Here is a 17,565-nt window from a genome sequence, read left to right on the forward strand (position 1 = left end):
AGGTTAGAGCAATCCCTCACAGCCCACAGCCGATTCTGCAGTGTGCATTCACTCCTGCGCTGACGTATACAGCTTTTTAGAATTGGCTAGAAGGTTCCATATCTATCTGATTTGCCCAAATAAAACCAGTGGCCTGCAAGTCTGTTTCTTATGATTTCAGACAGCAGGCGCTGGAGCTGAGTGGCTGTGGGTACTGTACTGGCAGAGCCGATCTCGTTGCGTGTCCAGTGAAGCACAGACACGCTGGACAGGCGTGTTCCTGCCTGGGCCCGTGCTCCAGTGACCGGCCCCCGTGCCACGGCCTGCGTGCCAGAGGGGTTCAGCAGTCCCTGGTGGTAGTTTAAATGTGCACAGCGGATACCTCCTTCCTGCTGCCCACTGCTCTTACAGGTGGTTCGAAATCAGAACCCTGCACTGCCCCGTCCCCCTGTCTCCAATAGTGTGGCACCAGCATGTGCCAGCCGTCTCCGCTGTCCAGGGGGCAGCAGGCTGAATCTCTACCTGTACGTTTCCCCCGAGGTCACAAGCACCTCTGAAGCTGCGTCCTGAGGTCTTATAAAGCGGTAAACAGCAGTTTTGTTCAGGTTATTGTGTGCTTAAATTTTGTCTTCAGTTCCTTTGTTTAGTCTCTGATTTCACATCACTAAAGTAGGCTCTTCAGCATAGAGTCTTGCATTCGCAGTACAACACTTATCTAGTTTTTCTTGAAGAACTTGGGATTGCTTTCCTGTAGATGGTCAGGTATAGTTTCACTCAAACATCTTGCTGTGCCAATTCAAGCACAGCTCTGAGAGTGCTGGGCTGCAGTGTGTTTAGTAGCTCAGTGTTGCTCCGCTGGGCTGCCGTTTGTTCAGTAGCTCAGTGCTACAGTGCTGGACTGCATTGTGTTCAGGAGTTCGGTGTTGCATTGCTGGACTGCGGTGCGTTCAGTAGCTCAGTGTTACAGTGCTGGGCTGCAGTGTGTTCAGTAGCTCAGTGTTGCTGTGCTGGCTGCAGTGTGTTCAGTAGCTCAGTGTTGCTGTGCTGGCTGCAGTGTGTTCAGTGTTGCTGTGCTGGCTGCAGTGTGTTCAGTAGCTCAGTGTTGCGGTGCTGGGCTGCAGTGTGTTCACTAGCTCAGTGTCACGGTGCTGGGCTGCAGTGTGTTCAGGAGCTCAGTGTTGCTGTGCCGGGCTGCAGTGTGTTCAGGAGCTGCCCACAGACAGTGAGAGGGGTCTTTAGCAGCGGCTCCAGCTCTGGATCAACAGAGGCAAAAGCAAACATTGATGTAAAAGCAGCAGAGAGGAAAGAGCTCAGTCTTAAGCCAATCTGACGCTGAAAGACAGCTGTGGTGTATTAATAGGAGTGACAGAGGTGCTGGTAATTGGAAAGGAATCTCCTGTTTATTGTGCGAATGAGAAGCCCAGGCCACTGAGACAGGTGTGGGAATGTGACTGGGCCATTTATTTCGTGCTGTTTTTCTCCTCTGTGCGTTATCAGTGAAGCGTGCTCTCGAGATCACTGCTGCTCGTTTCAGACCAGTACAGCGCGAGACTCCCGCTGGGAAAGAGAATCCAGCAGATTTCTGACCATCAAGTGCCTGAAACAGGATCTCCTCTGGAAGAAGGGAGAGAGAAGCACTTGGCTGTTTAAATAGTGAGACTGAGCAAATAATAAAAAGGAAGGAAACAGGTTTTAATTAACAATGAGCTTGGCAGTGAACTTCCCAGAGCTCAGCTGCTGGCCTTGCCGGAGGAGTCTGTGATGTGAATCCTCTTTTTCTTTTAGAATTTCATAAATCAAGAGACACAGAGGCTTGTATATTGTGGTAGAATTCTACCTGTCAGCAGGGAGCTTAGTGAGGAAAATGATCTTTGCAGCAGTGTAACTTCAGAGCGCAGGAGGAAACCAGCCCAGGGAGCAGTCTGGGGGGAAAATGGAGAATTCAGCAGTAGGAATACATGCTCCAGCCACTGGAAAATGAAATATGTACCCTTTCTACCATTCTGCTGCTTAATGTGGAGTTTTTTAAACTTCATCAAGCAGCTAAACATGAGACAATTCTAATAATTTCTTTAGTTTTGTTCTACAAATCAAGAGTCCAGTCCAGGTGTGCGTGTGATTGAGAACGTCAGGCACTGAGAGGAAGATTCTGGAGAGAACGTGCAGCCTATTTGCCTCTCCAAAGTGACAACAATGTAACCCGAATCCAAGCATTTGTATAAGACAAGCTCTCAGCTGAACTTGAAGCATTATTGCACCCCGTCAGCTGGAGTCTTTCCGGACCGGGAGGCTGTGCAGCGGGTCGCTCCCGGTGCCAGAACAGCGCCAGGCGTGACTCCGTTCCCCACACGGTGGTGCGCTGTGGGCTCGGGTGGGATGAGTGGTCCGGGGTGCTCTCTGGAGGGCTGGGCGTTTCCTCCAGTTCGGGACTTCAGTCAGTCCTAAATCCACCTGCTCCCCTTCTCCATTCCTGTCTGGGCGCCCGCTTCACTGCGGGGCTCACCTGAAGCCCCTGAGAGAGGAAGGAGAGGAATCTTCTGCTCCAGTCGGGAGCAGAAGTCTTCCGGAATGCTGTCGCATTATTCCCTTGGCTGCATCTATCTCCAGGCATTGATTCCGAGCGTCTCCAGGAGCAGCAAAATTAGTGCAAAAACGCTCCCCTGCTCATTGCTGTTGACGGCCCCTGGTGCGCTCGGTCTGGAGAATCTCCTGTTCGGCCCTCGCGGAGGGGACAGGGCAGCAGTGACTGCAGTGACCAGTAAGCCACCACCCTGCCCTCTTTGGTAGACCTGCCTGTGGCCGAAGGCAGGGGGGTCCATGTCCTTGGAGGGACGGTAGAGCCCCCGGCTATTTGTGAGTGAAGTGCAGTGATTTGCCTGTGGCTCAGGGGCTCCAGCTGTCAGCCTGCTGCAGATTCAAACTTGTCACGTCTCTCCCTTCACGGCAAAGACATTCCAGACCTTGGAATTAAATAACTGTTGACACAGAGGGAGGGAGGCGAACAGGGAGAAGGGAGAAGGTTGGGCCTGGGCTTGGTAAACGGTAAGATAAGATTTTGCTCTGCCGATGTCAGAATTTGACCCCCCAGCCCTGCACTCACGGGACTGTTCGGGATCATGCGGCGGCCCCTGTCGACGGCAGGTTGCGCTAATGTTTTCCCACATTCCCCGCTGTAGAGGATCTGCCCTTCCACCCCCTCTCCCGTGTGAGGGGTGTGCCCTGCCACCGACACGTGCTGCATTGCGGGACTGAACTCCGGCTGGACTTTGCCCCGTCAGTGGGAACCTGGCACGAGATCAATGCCCAGGCTTCTTTCAAGAAACGTCTGGAAGAAATATTCTATTGGAGCAGGAGTCATCGCTTTACACAGAGGGTGGCGGGAGTATGGAACAAGCTTGTAAACCTCCTTCAAGAAACAGCTGGATGAGTTCACTGGATCCATTAGTTTCTAATTTGGTCAGGCACTATGGGATAGATGGTTTCCACTCATTTGTAACCTGTTCTCAACAGAGGACCATGAATATGCCAGCTGTTGAGACAAGCAAGGAGATGGGGTGTGGCTCCCATACACTCTTCCCACAAGCAAACGGACTCTTTGGCCTGCAAGAGCCTCTGGGCTCCGGTTCTGGTACTGATGGGGCAGGAGCCCGGTGGCTCAAGTCCTGAAGCCTCAAGCAGATGGGTCGGCTGGGTTGTGGGTGACCAGGTGGAACCAGTGCACAGCTAGGGCCCAGGTGCTGCCAGGACTAGTGGGTTAGTTTAGTCAGGACACCTTCTGCCTCTGATTAGATCTGGCAAATTCAAAGATCCAGCCTGCTTGGATTCAAGAACCACAACGGTCCATCACTGAGGGTCTTTCTTACATTCGTCTGGCGATCAGGCCTCGGGGAAAGTGCTGTTTCTTCTCTAATGTTTGACTCTGGCCACACTTCACGGAAGCTGTCTGGCACTGCTGGCTGGGGCCGAAGGACCAGCAGGAAAAAAAGTCTGAGCATCAGCCTCCCGGTGCACAGCTGTTTGCTATAGACTGCAGGCCTCTTCCAGCACAAGGTCAAGGAGATTTCATGTTCCCAACCTGCTTCTCCTGACATGGGGTTCAAATAACGTTTTTGAGAAAGAAATTGTAGGCTTTCTTAAAATAATGTGCAGCACCTAAACCCTGGAATGGATCAAACCGCTCAGCCTTGTGAGTCTGTCTGGTCTCGGCACTGAAACAGCTGCACTGCGTCTGACGCCTGGCGACGAGCAGTGAGTTTAAATCTGTGTTGTGAGCTTTGTTCTAGCCCTGTTGTGACCCACTTTTAATTCGGATGGGCAATTACAGAGGCTGGCTGTACAGAGCAGTGAAGGGAATCTGGCAGGCCTCCTGATGTTTGGCATCTCTTCCAAAGATAGCTTTAGTCCCGGAGAGCCGAGAGACGTATCCGGGCCATTGTGTTGCTGAGTGAAAAGCCCGTTTGTGCTGTAAAGACACACAAAAGCCTGCGATCGCACAATAGCACTCCACAGCACGGTCTAGTGTAGGGCCAGCGAGCCGTGTTTGCCGAGGGAGAGAAGGGGGCGTGGCGCTCACCTGCATTGCAGTGCAGACATTCTTTTGGTTTCACACGCGGCAAAGAGTGCATTCCGTTTCAAAAGAACGCGCTTATCGCTTATCTCCCTCGCTGCGCTCCTGGCAGGTGTCTTGGTTGTGACCCCTGTCTTGTGTCTCTGGGACGAGCTGGCCTGACAGACATGTCTGCAAGAAACTGGGTGAGGAATGTTGCAGAGCGAGACTTGTCTTTTAATTTCTCCCCTGCAGACTATCAGCACCTCGATTTCTTTTTGCTACAGGTGTCTCGTGTGATTTTAAAGGAAACTGGCACCGCTGTTTCTTCCACTTTGCTTTGCCTCATGTTTGTGACCATAATAGATACGCAGGCCCGCTGTGCTCTCGTTATCGTTAAAGTCTGTGAGAGTTTTCTGGGATTCTGACCAGCCCCACACAGCCCCACTCCTCCTCCAGCTCAGCTCTGCTCTTCTAATGGAGGAAGATGTTGAAAAGGAAAAGTCCCCCCCAGCCTCCAAACTGCGTCAGTCACCAAGTGCCTTACGGCACAGATTCCTTCTCGTCAGAGTCATAGAAATACATGGAAACTTCTTGCAGATGGGAGGGTCTGTTTATGTGAGTCAATCACACAGACTTCTGTCTGACCTCTTGCGTTTCTTTGTCGTTCTGGAACTTGTTTCTTGCAGGAGCTCAGCATCGGTCCCATGATTCTGTTGCAGTGACTTGTGGGACAAAATAGAGATTTAAAGCTCAGTGGCTTCATAGATGAACAGTTGTATGGGTTTTGGGAGCTTTTAGATGAAGAAATTCTTATGCTTGTGTATGATATAGATTTCTCCATACTGAAACGAGTGACTCTGTGGCTGTTGCTGGTGAGGTTTGCTGATAAGTCCCCCTTCTTTTACAGTGAACAGCCTTTATGTACGTGAGCCATGAGCCATCAGTGGGACAATCCGTAGCGCAAAAAGGAGCCAGCACTAACACCAGGTTTATCTGCCAGGTTGGCCTTGTGCAAGACACGTGCAGGGCCTGACTCAGATGCTCAAGCAGAAGGCTGACATTTCAGTGTTGTGGGAAAATGCGATGGCTTTTCCGTGTTTGGAGGGGGACTTTGGCAGGACCTGTCCAGTGTCAGGAAAGGGCTGTGTACTGATTGGGTGAACAACTCTCGGGAAAATGCCAGCATAAACAACAAGGAAAGATGTGGGCTGAGAACTTTTTCTCTGGCTTGTTCCTTTGTAAACATGGTGTTCGTAGAAACAGCTGGCCTTCTGAATTGTCGTTCAGTGTGAGGGAATCGCTTTCATATGCACGCACATCTCTGCTTTCTCATGTCTGACATGGTACATATTGTTTCTGAACTTTCCAAGAGCTGATTTGCCAAAGACCCTCTGTAATTGATTACCACAGAACTGCTGCCAAGGCATATAACACACAGTACAAGAAAGTGAAGTCTTTTCTGCAAGCAGGTTTTTTATTTCTGGCTATTTCAAAACACAAACGGGACTGTGCCAGTATATTGTTCTGGAAGGGAGAACATTTCCCCCTCTCTTCCCCCCCTGTGTCTCTGCCCATTTCTCTCCCCCTGGCCCTCCCCCTGCCTCTCTCTCTCTCTCCCCCTGCCTCTCTCTCTCTGTCCCCGGTCTCTCTTTTATCTATGTTAACCCTGGGGTGGTGATGATCACACCCCCAGTGGTCTTGAAGAGCCAGTGTCCTGCAGGTTCCAACAGGACACCTTGCAGCAGTAAATCCGCTCCTGTCCTCTCGGGGTGAATTAGAGGGACCTGCAGGGGTTCAGGGCTCATGTTGTGTGAGTGAGCTAACTAAGGCGTTTTTCCTTTTGACTTTACCGCACGCTGTTGCTCCATGGTAGGATTATAAAGACCGTCCTCCCTTTCGATCCAGGTGTGCACGTGGCCAGCTGGTTTTCGGAAGAGCAGGAGCAGAGAGCTGACAGGGGCCGGGGACTGGGGGGCCGCGCTGGTCTTCTGGGAGCAGTGCTGGTCCCGGAGTCTCACTCTGGGCTGGGGAACGCTTTCGCTCTCAGGTGTTGCGATAAAAATCTGCGCAAGAGGCAAATTCTTCTCTCTCCCCCAAAAAAAGACAAGTTCTGCCGAGGAAGCCAACTTGTCAAGACCTGGGTCAGCTGTGATAATAATAATAATCAGACCTGCAGAGCGAGCTGGGCCTCCTGTTCCGCCCTCTGCCTTGAGGAGAGAGAGCCAGCAGCCCCATGAAGAAACATCCTCCTGCAGACAATCCTGATGGATGTGCTGCTCGCCGAACACAAAGGGAGGTTCCAGTTCTCTCGGGTGCGTTGATCCCTTCCGGAGCTGAGCACACTGGTCTGGAGGGAGTGACGGTGTCTGGCTCCGGCGCTCCGTGGTAGCCGGTGGCGATGGCTCCGTGCAGGCAGGACACCACACCCTGTGCTGGAAGGGGAATGCGACTCCCTTACAACTGATATCCCCAGATAAAAGAAGAGAAGGGGCTGTATGTTCCTGGTTTCAAGTTCAAAACCCCTGACTTCCCTCTCACCTGATATCCCCTCATGCACCTGGGTTAGCTTTGAAGTGATCAAGGAGAAGCCCGACTTTAACCTCAGGGTGAGGATCTGCGTTCACCGGGGGATAGTGTGCCTGGTTTAGGTTGAGATCGGCTGAGTGGCCTCTTGATAGTCGTTTAGTCTCTTACTCACTTTCTTGCTGGGACTGGGTGATCTCGCCGCGTGACCCCTCCTTCAGCTTCATGCTTCCCAACTCGTCAGATGAAGATCCTCCTCGGTCTGCCCCTCCCAGCTCTCTCGCAGCCCAGGGGGCTGCAGGGCTGGATCAGATGGGGTGTGATATCTGCTATTCAGGGTCTGAGGCTGTTTTTAAAACTCTGCTAAAGTTGGCTTAAAAAAGCCCTGGCTCCCAATCAACTATGATGTCTTAATTCATTTGTATTTATGTTGGCCGTCTCCTGTGTGTCTTGGAAGTCTTTCTTGTGTTTTCAGTGTTCTTCCTGACTTCATGTTTGCCTTGCGCAATGCTGAGATGCGGGTCGTGAAGTGTGGTTTCCGAAGCACCGGTACTGTTGGAAGGGTCTGTTCCAGGAAGGTTTTCCCTGCCTGTAAGCTGCACTGTGATGGTGCATGAGGATGTGTCCTAGGAAGCTGCAGGGACGTGATCAGGAAAAGCAGGACTGAGAAATGCATGAGGGTTAGGCAGCAGCCCAGGAGGAACTTGGGTGATTATGAAGCAGGGGTGGGGCAGTGGTCCAGCAGTGGCAGGGACATGGAGTGGACTGGTGTCGGGGTAAATGGGGGGTGAAGGATGGATCACACTTCTCGGTGATTTAAGGTGAACCTGTACTTGCAAAACAAACTTTATGACATTACTTCACTGGAGCCGAACACTGCAGGAGAAACCCCCGCCCCCCAACCTATTTTTAATGTTAAATAATATGGTAGTTACAGATAGGAGAGAAAAACGTTTGTGCGAATAAAGCATCAACGTCCCCAGATACTGGCTTCAAAGGGACGCAATGTGTCATTTTGTTTCTGCAGGCCCGATCATTCATCCATTTTCTCACCACTTCTCCAGTACAGGGTTTATCCTGCTCTCTCTAGGGTTGTGGGGGAGCTGGAGTCTATCCCAGCAAGCAACAGGCATAAGGCAGGGTTATGGGACAGCAGTCCTTCACAGGACAGACGGACACATACACAGCAAGGGCCAGTTTCCCCAGAAGCTTGTTAACCCACCAGTATGTCTATGGACCCTAAGGAAGCCTAAACAAACGTGGGGAGAACATACAAACTCCACACAGATAGCATTCCAGATCCAGAACTGAACCCAGCGCTGGGGCAGGGCTGTGGCTCTGTGGTGAGGATCTGCACCTGTGGCTGCACCTACTGTGCAAGATTCTTATCTGACCTAATGCCACAGAAAACATGAGTAGTGACCAGACAAACAGAAAAGGCAACAATGAAAGGAGATGCACGTGATCGAACGAGCTCTGTGCACAGAGAACCAGATCTTGATAAATCACAAAACACTTCACCTCCGGTAGCTATTGTTAGATGTGAATGCATCGCAGAAGGAATGCAGCCGGCCTGCAGCTCATTCCTGCTTCAGGACATGCTGGCGGGGAGTGAACAGAGCCAGGAATCCCATGCAGCAACAGAGGCCGGTGCTCCCTTCTTTCCAGTGGCCCGCCACTCCGGTCGGGCGACTTCTGAGCCCCCAGGAGAAAGAGGCCCTGCGCCCGAGCGGATCAGCGAAGGGTTCAAAGCCAGCGTCTTCAGAAACGCCCCTGTGATCTCCGGCACGTTGCACAAGCTGGCCAGCTGCCCGCAGACCCACTCCTCCGTGCAGGACAATGGGTCTGATTGCTGTGGAGGGGCGCGCGCTCCTCCCCCCGAGTCCCAGAGCAAGCAGGGCTGCCGGGGTCAGGTCAGCGCGCCTCAGCCCCGAGCCGCATCGCAGGACACGCCGGGCACCGCGCCTTCCAGACGCGCGGCCTGCTGCAGGACCGGACACTGGTGCGAGTGGCGGGTCGGTAGCGGGGCCTGCTGCTGACCTGACCTGTGGTCAGCGCTGCTCCAGATCAGTTCAGTGCAGTTTCTTGTCATCGGCACAGGTGCGATGAAATGCTCCAACACAGACACAGAAGAGCAGCAGCAACCACAAGTTAAATAACATACAACTTGAAAAGCTCATCAGTGTGAGCCAGTGGTAGGGGTAGAGTTCAGTAATCTGACAGCTTGTAGGAAGAAACTGTCTCTGAATCCGAAGGTTCGAGTTTTTATGCTCCTGTAACGCTGACCAGGGGGAATGGGGGAGAACAGTGAGAAACCAGGCTGACTGAGTGATACTTCCTGAGACTGAGAGTCGTAAAAATATCCAAAATAGAGGGGAGCTGTACCCCAGTGATGGACTGGGCTGACCTGGTCACCCCCTGTAACGCCTTCCGGTCAGACAAACCACACTGCAGTCCCACACGTGAGCGCACTCTCATGGTGCCCCTGTAGAACGTGGTGAGGACAGGCGCTGCAACAGCAAGGCTGCAGAAGAGCTCCTCGGGCAAATGTCGTTTCTGAGCAGATAGTTTTATCTTATTTATCTTCCACATGAAAAATCTCACTTCGCTGTGACTAATGGAGTTAGTTCCACACGTGCTTTCCATTCCCCTTTAACTTCTTAATTGCAGAGACAGGACGAAACGGAAACAGGCTCACGAGTCTGTGCAGTGCCTGCTGCTCTGACCGGGGTTGGCCCGTTCGTGTCCACGGGCCGCATTCTGCCACACTCCGCAGACAGGACCCGCTGCCCTGGTCCGCAATTCCTTAGACAGCACCCCTGGGAGAGCTTCGGGAAGAGGGTTCATTGTGACTTCTTACTAGGGATGGAGTGTGACTCACGGTCTTGTTCCCAGAAGCTGGTCAGCCCATGGCCTCTCTCTGCTCGTACCCGGGACTGGTCAGCCCATGGCCTCTCTCTCTGCTCGTACCCGGGACTGGTCAGCCCATGGCCTCTCTCTCTGCTCGTACCTGGGACTGGCCAGTGGTGTCATGGTGCCTTTTTTCCCACTGGATGGTCCCACCTAGTCTCATTTCCTCCTGGTGGTTCAGGGTGTGTGCTCATACTGAGATTTACGAAAGATAGTTTTCCAGCTGATTCGTACAAAAAAGTATTACATTGTGTCATTGCAGTGTCTTGCATTACTTCCTACAAATAATTAATGGAAAGTGAGCCTTTTAACATTCTCTCTAGAGTCCTGTTATTCACTCAGAGGGTGTGTGACACAGTCTGTGCTCCTGATTACAAAACCCAGGGATGTATCCTGCAGGATCGGCAGGGCAGTCCTCACCTGTAACAGAACCTTTTCCTTTTTTCCTCTCCCAGGCCCCCACCGGCTGCCTGCGCCGCTGTTACCATGGCGACGGCCGTGCCCATCCTCCTCCTGAGCCTGTGCTTCAGTGGTATCTACGGCAACCGGCAGAATGCTCCCAGAGTGCACCTCTCCTTCAAAGGTGAGCTCTTGTGAAAGGTGGGCAGCACCGTTTTTGATCGTGAGCACTTTCTTCGAACGCTGTACCAAGATCGTTTTGCATTTTTGTTGAGTTAGAAATTTCACACTGGAGATTCAGTCTGGCCACTCCTGCCATTGGGATAACTGTCAGTCTGGAATACTTCAGTGGATACTTCTTGTGTTGTTACCGCCTAGTCTCCCCTCGCTGTGCCCCTGTCCAGCGCCAAGGCTGTGCTGCTGAGCAGCGCACAGAAGGATGGTCGCTCTCACACCTGAGGCGGGCTTAGGTTGAGGGTTTTAAAAAATGCGAATCATCCCGATGCACGATCTTGTTTTCAAAACCTGACAATTACCTGGGAAAAGCCATCTCCCCTGCCTGCGCGTCGAAACCGTAAATCACGCAGGGGGAAGCGCTCAGGCCTCTCGAGTTACATCGCCCGGGCAGGAACAGGCAGCAACTTAACAACAGGCCGGAAGGGAAGCAGTTAATTACAGAGGTGTGCTGTGTTTGCTGTGTCTGTGTACGGCCCCCAGCCATCTCTCTCCCAGCCTTGAGTTAACGAGCTCTTCTTGCTCACTGTCAGCCCCGGCCCTGAGACCAGGCGGCATCTGTCTGGGCTGAGCCCCTGCTAGCCCGCGTCCAAACGGCCTTGCGGACCGCCAACAAAACTGGCGTGTTATCCGCGGCCTCATTTTACCCAGGCCGTCGTTAAAAATGAGTTTATAAATAAAAAAGGTGAGACCCTGTCTCCGCTCCCAGCCCTCTGCCGTGTGTGTGGAGGTGGGGAAGAGCTTGACCTCTCCGAGCGGCTGACCGCCGTCCAGTCCGGATCGCGCAGGCCTGCCGTGTCCCAGGAGAGGGCTCCGGGGCTCTGTGTGTTGGTGGGCTGCCAGGGGGGCAGTGGTGCGGTTATATCTGGGGGGGGGTCTGTTTGCTGTAATGCTTGTCTCTTGACAAAGGGGATTTGTGTGTGCCTTCATAAATCACGAGTCGGGAAAGGGCCGCGCGGCCGGGAATGGAGAGAGAAGTGTTGTGGGGGGGAGGGGGGGCTCTGTGTGCGTCTGTCACAGCAAAACGGGCAGCTCTTCTGAGAAACGAGACGGGCCGACCGCGTCAAAGGTGTAAAAATACCCCGGGGGCGGCTTTGTTGACCTCCGAAGTGCACAGGGAAGCCCCCAGAAGTATGCCGGGGCCGATTTCCAGCAACCTGTTCCAGTACGCGAGAGTCATCCTGGCCGCGCTCGCTCGCTGCCTCGGCCCTTCCCAGAGCGCACTGGCGCTGGGCCGCCCCTGAGGGGGACCCCTGGGGGACTTTCCAGAGAAAGGGGGCTGGTCGGGGGTGTTCCCCCCGCTCGCTGATCTCCCCCGGCGTGACGGTCCGTGGTTCAGAAAGAGCCTTTCCCGAGGGAAGGCCTGGAAGTGGGCCTGAGCCCGGTCCGGCGGCACAGGGCCGGACTGAACCCAGGACCGGACATCAGTGCGTCGCAGGACACACACGGGGGCTCCCAGATGGCATGTTGCTAGGAGGTTGGAGGAAACTGGAATCATCCAGATGAGGCCACAACATGCAAACTCCACACAGGAGGCACTCCTGTCTGGAATCCAGCCCAGGCTCTGAGTTATAGGATGGCAGCAGGAATCACTGTGCTACTCTGCCAGCTTTGCAGAATATGTGTTAAAAATCTATTCTGTTTCAAATTAGACCATTTTTCCATCTCTGACACCTCAGTCAATGATAAGGCAGTGCTATTTTGTTTTACGGTGATGAAACAGTTACTGTAACTCATGAGTACTGAGGGTGAAGTTCATGCCTGCTGCTGGCCCAGTCTGGTCACGAGAGCAGCCCAGTTAAACCAGTGATCCCTGAACAAATGGGCCCAGCTCGTGCACTGATACTTTCACCTCCCTACCTCGCTACCCATCACCTCGGCACGCTGCCTCACAGACAGCCCAGATAGGCAGGGTCCCGCGGCGCTCCAGCCTGTCGGCAGATGGCCGGTGAGACGCTCTGGCCTCTCTGCTGTGGATCTCTCTGATCCTGGCTGATGTGATCATCACGCCCTCCGCCGCTGTGGACTTGGGTGGGCTGCTCAGGAATCCCTCTGCTTTACAATACATTTCGACCCGGGTTCGACGCAGGCGCAGACGTGTCCTCTCCAAGCAGCCGTCACTTGGTCTGAAAGGAGACTGCGGATTGTGTGAGAAGCCGTGTCCGAGACGGCACCTTCTGAAGCCAGATAGCACCCGTGTGTCACGCCCTCTACAGCTAGAGGGCGCTCCTAGTCTGTGCTGTCCTTAGTTTCCCTGTGCTTTGCTTGTCTTTCGGGTGTGTCCTTGTGTGGGACTATATATTTCCAGGTCACCCTTTCCTCCTTGCTCAGCATTGAGGGTCTTGACACCCTCCTGGCACCAGGTTGCCCCAGGTCTGTGGCCTGAGGGCACAGGTTTCTACCTCCTGAGCCCAGGCTAAGCCCCGTTGTGCTGCTACTCATAGAGTCTTTATTGCTCTGCTGGCCATTCCACGGCTTGCCCTTCTGACATCCATGACAGCGTGCTTGTTTTTCACTCACCGTTCTTTTGGGGTGGAGTTTAGGAATATAGACCCACAACGTCATAAAAGGCCAACAGGGTTGTTGCGTCAGAAGGAAGGGGCATTTGCTTTCTGCCCCCCGCAAGACTTCTTCCCCGGGAGCTGAGGATCCAGCGTGGGGCCTGTCGGAGCGGAGAGGCGTGCTCGTGTGCTCGTGTCGAATACACATGTATTACCCGGCAGTCTGTCTCCGGGCTCATGGTCAGGATCTTTCTGGTCCCCGTTGACTACTCCGGTGGCACTGAGACACGCCCCGTCTTTCTGCGGGCGCTGCCCCTCTCTAAACTCTCCTCCGATCACTCCAGCTCCAATCGAAGTGAAGGCCACTGAGTCCTCCTGCCTGGAAAACAAAAGGGTCATTTCGTGCACCGGAATTGGACAATTCCCAGTTCCCATATTCCCGGAATGACAGTGATGCTCTGCAGCGCCGTTAGACTGGGCACTTTGTCAGCAAGTGCTCATCTATGGAAAAACTGAAACCAGAGAGAGGCTCCAGGGACAGAGAGGTTGCGTGTTAAAAAGCGGAAAATGTGATAAATCACGGTGGCTTTTAAACCAGTGACATCCCGAGTGAGAAGAGCCTCCTGCGTTCCCGGACAGCCTTTCTGTGTCTTTGTGAGTGACGTCACACCGCCAGGTTCCCACGAGTCCACAGACGCACTCCGAGAGGGAGTCAACGGAAACTGCGCCTTCCTGTTATCCGGTTCCACTCTTCTCAGTCTTCTGATCGGGCTGTAATAAGTCACAGGGTATCAGGCTGCCGGGACAAGGCGGAGTCTTAGTTCTGTCTGTATGTGTCCGATAGGCAGGATGCTCACGGTTTCAGGAAGAAATGGTACTTTAATGTCATATGAACAGTTACAAACGAGAGGAGGCGTTCAGCTCATCTGGTAGTTAGTGGTTCGTTGATTCAAAGATCTTAGCCAGTTGTTTCTTGAAAGAAGCCAGGGTAGCTTGCGCACACTCCCACAACTCTGTGTGTAAAGAGGTGCCGCCTCTTCCTCTTCACCTCCCACCTGTCCCCCCGGTTCAGAAAATCTCTTTCTTCCTTAGATTTCTCTGTCAACCCAGTGAGTGATAAATAGAGCCCTGGTGCTTGGTCACGTCAGGCACTGTGATTTTAATGCCTGATGCAGAAGCCCGCTGTTCCACATGGCAGCAGAGGGGTGATCTGGGAGGTCGGACACTTTTCAGTCCCAGTACTTGAACAGAACCTGAAGGCCCACTCTCGTTTTCCACAGGGATTGGGAATGTCAGTATTGTCCCTGTGCCGAAAGTCTACATGCTGAATCAAGGAGAATTAAAATCATACTAAAATTATTATGGTTCAGGTTTTGTTGCCAGGTTTGGAGCTACATGTTTTGATTTAGGCAAATATCCTGATTCTACAAGTGTAACAGTGTTAAAACGATTGTTTAAGGCTCAGTTTGTCACTTTGATGAATAAAGAGGACCACAGCTCGGGTTTGCATGATTAAATTCAGCCATCTGGGTGTATTGTCCGCTCTCCGTGTGGTGCCTGTTTTCAGATGTGTTTTTTAATTCTGTGTTATCAGAGTCACAAGAGCATACAGACTACGTGACAGGCTGAGGGTCACACACACACACACACACACACACACACACACACACACACACACACACACACACACACACACACCGGTGAACCCATGTGTTCCTAAGCCATTTATGATGATAATACCTGCAAGAAGGAAGCCAAGATTCAGATGGGTGTGTCCTGGGAATTAAATTGGGGATTAGGTTGATCTCTTGGCTGAAATTATTAAGGTAAGCCTTGGAAAAAAATAGCCTTTGGTGAAATAGCATTTTAAAGCACACTGAAAAGGAGCATTGAGTCAAATGTCTGAATGTTCTCCAAGTTTTAAAGCCTTGTATTCAACACAACTGTCGTACTTTTGATATTATGGGTAGTCTGAAACCCCTGTACAAAAGAACAAGGGGGTATTGTTAGCTCTCGCCACTAGCTCCCACTGCCTCTGTCTCTCTCTCTCTCCTAGTGCCTCAGCTCTAACCACTAGCCCACACTGCCTCTGCCTCTCTCTCTCTCCCAGTGCCTCAGCTCTAACCACTAGCCCACACTGCCTCTGCCTCTCTCTCTCTCCCAGCGCCTCAGCTCTAACCACTAGCCCACACTGCCTCTCTCTCTACCAGTGCCTCAGCTCTAACCACTAGCCCACACTGCCTCTGTCTCTCTCTCTCCCAGTGCCTCAGCTCTAACCACTAGCCCACACTGCCTCCCTCTCTCTCCCAGTGCCTCAGCTCTAACCACTAGCCCACACTGCCTCCCTGTCTCTCTTGGTCTTAGCTCAAGCTTAACATTGTCATTTGCAGTTTACCCCATCATAACAAAAGAGCTCCATTTTTTGTGCCTTGTGGATGTTGAACCCTACTCAGTCCCCATTCTCCTCTTTCCCATTGTCTTGAGAAGAGGATGAAAGAGACCCCCACTTCCCCGCAGCCTGTGCCTCATGGTCAGCCTGGATTGTAGCTAAGACTGTGGCAAGAGTATCTTTCGCAACTGTCCTGGGGAATTTGGCACTCAGCCACGGATTGTGCCCCTCCCCAGACTATATTATAACATTTTCAAAAACCTCGAGTTCAGAGCTGCAGGAGGGAGAGGAGTGGTGTTGGGGGGGGTCCGTCCCTACTGAGACTCGATCATTTGTTCATTTGGCTCAAAAGAGCCAATTCATCGCCGCTTTAGAGAGGTCCAAACAATAAAAAGCCCCATTGAGCTTGTTTTTCCTGAGGTTCAGTAGCATAATACATCTCCCCAGCTCTTCAGGAAGGGGCTGCTGGCCGCACTCAGCTTGTTTAGTCCGCCAGAGTTCGTCTGCACGAGGAAGGACGAGTCTCAGCCCGTCTCAGGTACGATCCCCTCACAGACTCAGAGCTCTTCCTAAGGCTCTGTTTATACAGTCGTGCACAGTAGGTGCCTTTAATTTAATTTTTGTTTGTTTAATGAGAAAGGAACCCAAGAAATGACTTCAGAGCTATATCAAATCTAAAGAAAATAGACTAAGCTCTTCGAATGCAGTGTCTTCTTGTCCAGGCCTATTACCTTGTTAGTATGACCCTCAGCACACAAAGACTGTTAGAAGCCTAAATGATGACGATAAACCCTTTTGGCATTCAGTTTTAATAAGGGTGTTGGAGTGAAAGGAAACTGGGAATGCAGTGCACTGGCGCTTCTTGGTTGTGTCACGGTGCTTCCCTGCTGTCTGTATGAATGATGGGGTTTGTCTTGCAGAGGGTCTCACTGCACCTTTTGACACTTATTAGCATAGGTGACCATTCTGTTGTGCTTTGGCTCAGTTAGTAACAAATGTTTTAGTCACACCTCTTTTTAGTTACAGGTCCTGCTGTTTGCAGGTCGTGGTGGGGTTGAGGTGGGGCTCCGCAGGGCTAGGTTGCAAGCTTGCCCTTTCCTGGACTTCTGTAAGAACTGGGAAAAGCACAGAGGAGGCTGTTAAAGCACTTAGACTCATCCTGCTGATCCAAATGATTGGAATCGCTGTCTTCAACCCCCCCGGCTCTTCCTTTCAGGGGGATAAACTGGTGATGGAGGAGAGATAACTGATCCCAGAATCCCTTCCAGCTGTTTTTTGAGAGAAGCCAGGTTATCGGCTTAGACAGCATGGCTGGGGAACTTGTTCCACGCTCCCACAGCCCTTTGTGTAAAGAAGCACTAGTTTCCACACTAGTTTCCACTTGTGTCCTCTGGTTCGTGTTTCGTTGTCGATCCTGAAGAAATCGGCTGGGCTGAGTCTGTCAGAGGATCGGAGGGCACAGCGATCTGGGTTCGATGGGGCGCGGCCTGAGTCTCTTTGGCAGTGCATTCCTGCGCTGGCGTGCTCGTGGCTCAGCCACAGGAAGAGGCTCTCAGAGATCCAGGAGCAAAGCAAGGCGCAGCCCCTCCCAGCGCCCCGCGCACATCAGAAAGCAGCTTGCGCTCCGAATCCCACTGGCAGAGACGGATTGTTCATTGTGAGCAACAGGCGGCTCATTGTTGCACTTGGCGTCTGCACAGCGGCTTCTGTGGGTCCAGGTTCTCCCGAGGAGAGGGGGCCCCCTCGGCCCTCCAACGCACAGCGGTGCTCTCTGGTAGGATCTGCTCCTGGCGAAGACTGGGGACTCGCTGTCGGGAAGCCTGTTGGACTGGGAGGTGCCGACGTGTGTCTGGAGGGAAGACGTTTCTGCTCTGGCTGTGTCCACTTACAGCTCACAGGGCAGCTGGTGTGGCATCCCAGCACTGCTCTGGCTTTTGTATCTGTACCTATGATACATGGCTCATGGTTCATGTAATCCCTGGTTTTAGATCAGGGCTGGTAAAAGTGACAGCATTGGCATCAGCTTGTGGCCTGATCATGTCAGATCTTAGAAGCTGTCCAGGCAAAACCAGGCTGCTGCT

At 52.5% G+C, this 17,565-nt stretch overlaps 1 protein-coding gene across 4 annotated transcripts in view; it reads left to right on the forward strand.

Annotated features, from left to right (window-relative positions):
* The window catches only part of LOC102689574 (semaphorin-3F-like), a 58,301-nt gene that overhangs the window by 19,309 nt on the left and 21,427 nt on the right, over positions 1–17,565 (forward strand). For 3 of the 4 annotated variants that reach the window (XM_069184646.1, XM_069184632.1, XM_069184640.1), the window contains exon 2: positions 10,417–10,544. In XM_069184646.1, coding sequence (XP_069040747.1) covers positions 10,448–10,544 — 97 coding nt within the window. In that variant the 5' untranslated portion in view covers positions 10,417–10,447. Of the gene's footprint in view, positions 1–10,416; positions 10,562–17,565 lie in introns of those variants that run through there. The other variant, XM_069184643.1, reaches the window with a different exon arrangement.

This window comes from Lepisosteus oculatus, chromosome 2 (genome assembly GCF_040954835.1).
Source record: "Lepisosteus oculatus isolate fLepOcu1 chromosome 2, fLepOcu1.hap2, whole genome shotgun sequence".
NCBI classification, from domain to species: Eukaryota; Metazoa; Chordata; class Actinopteri; order Semionotiformes; family Lepisosteidae; genus Lepisosteus; species Lepisosteus oculatus.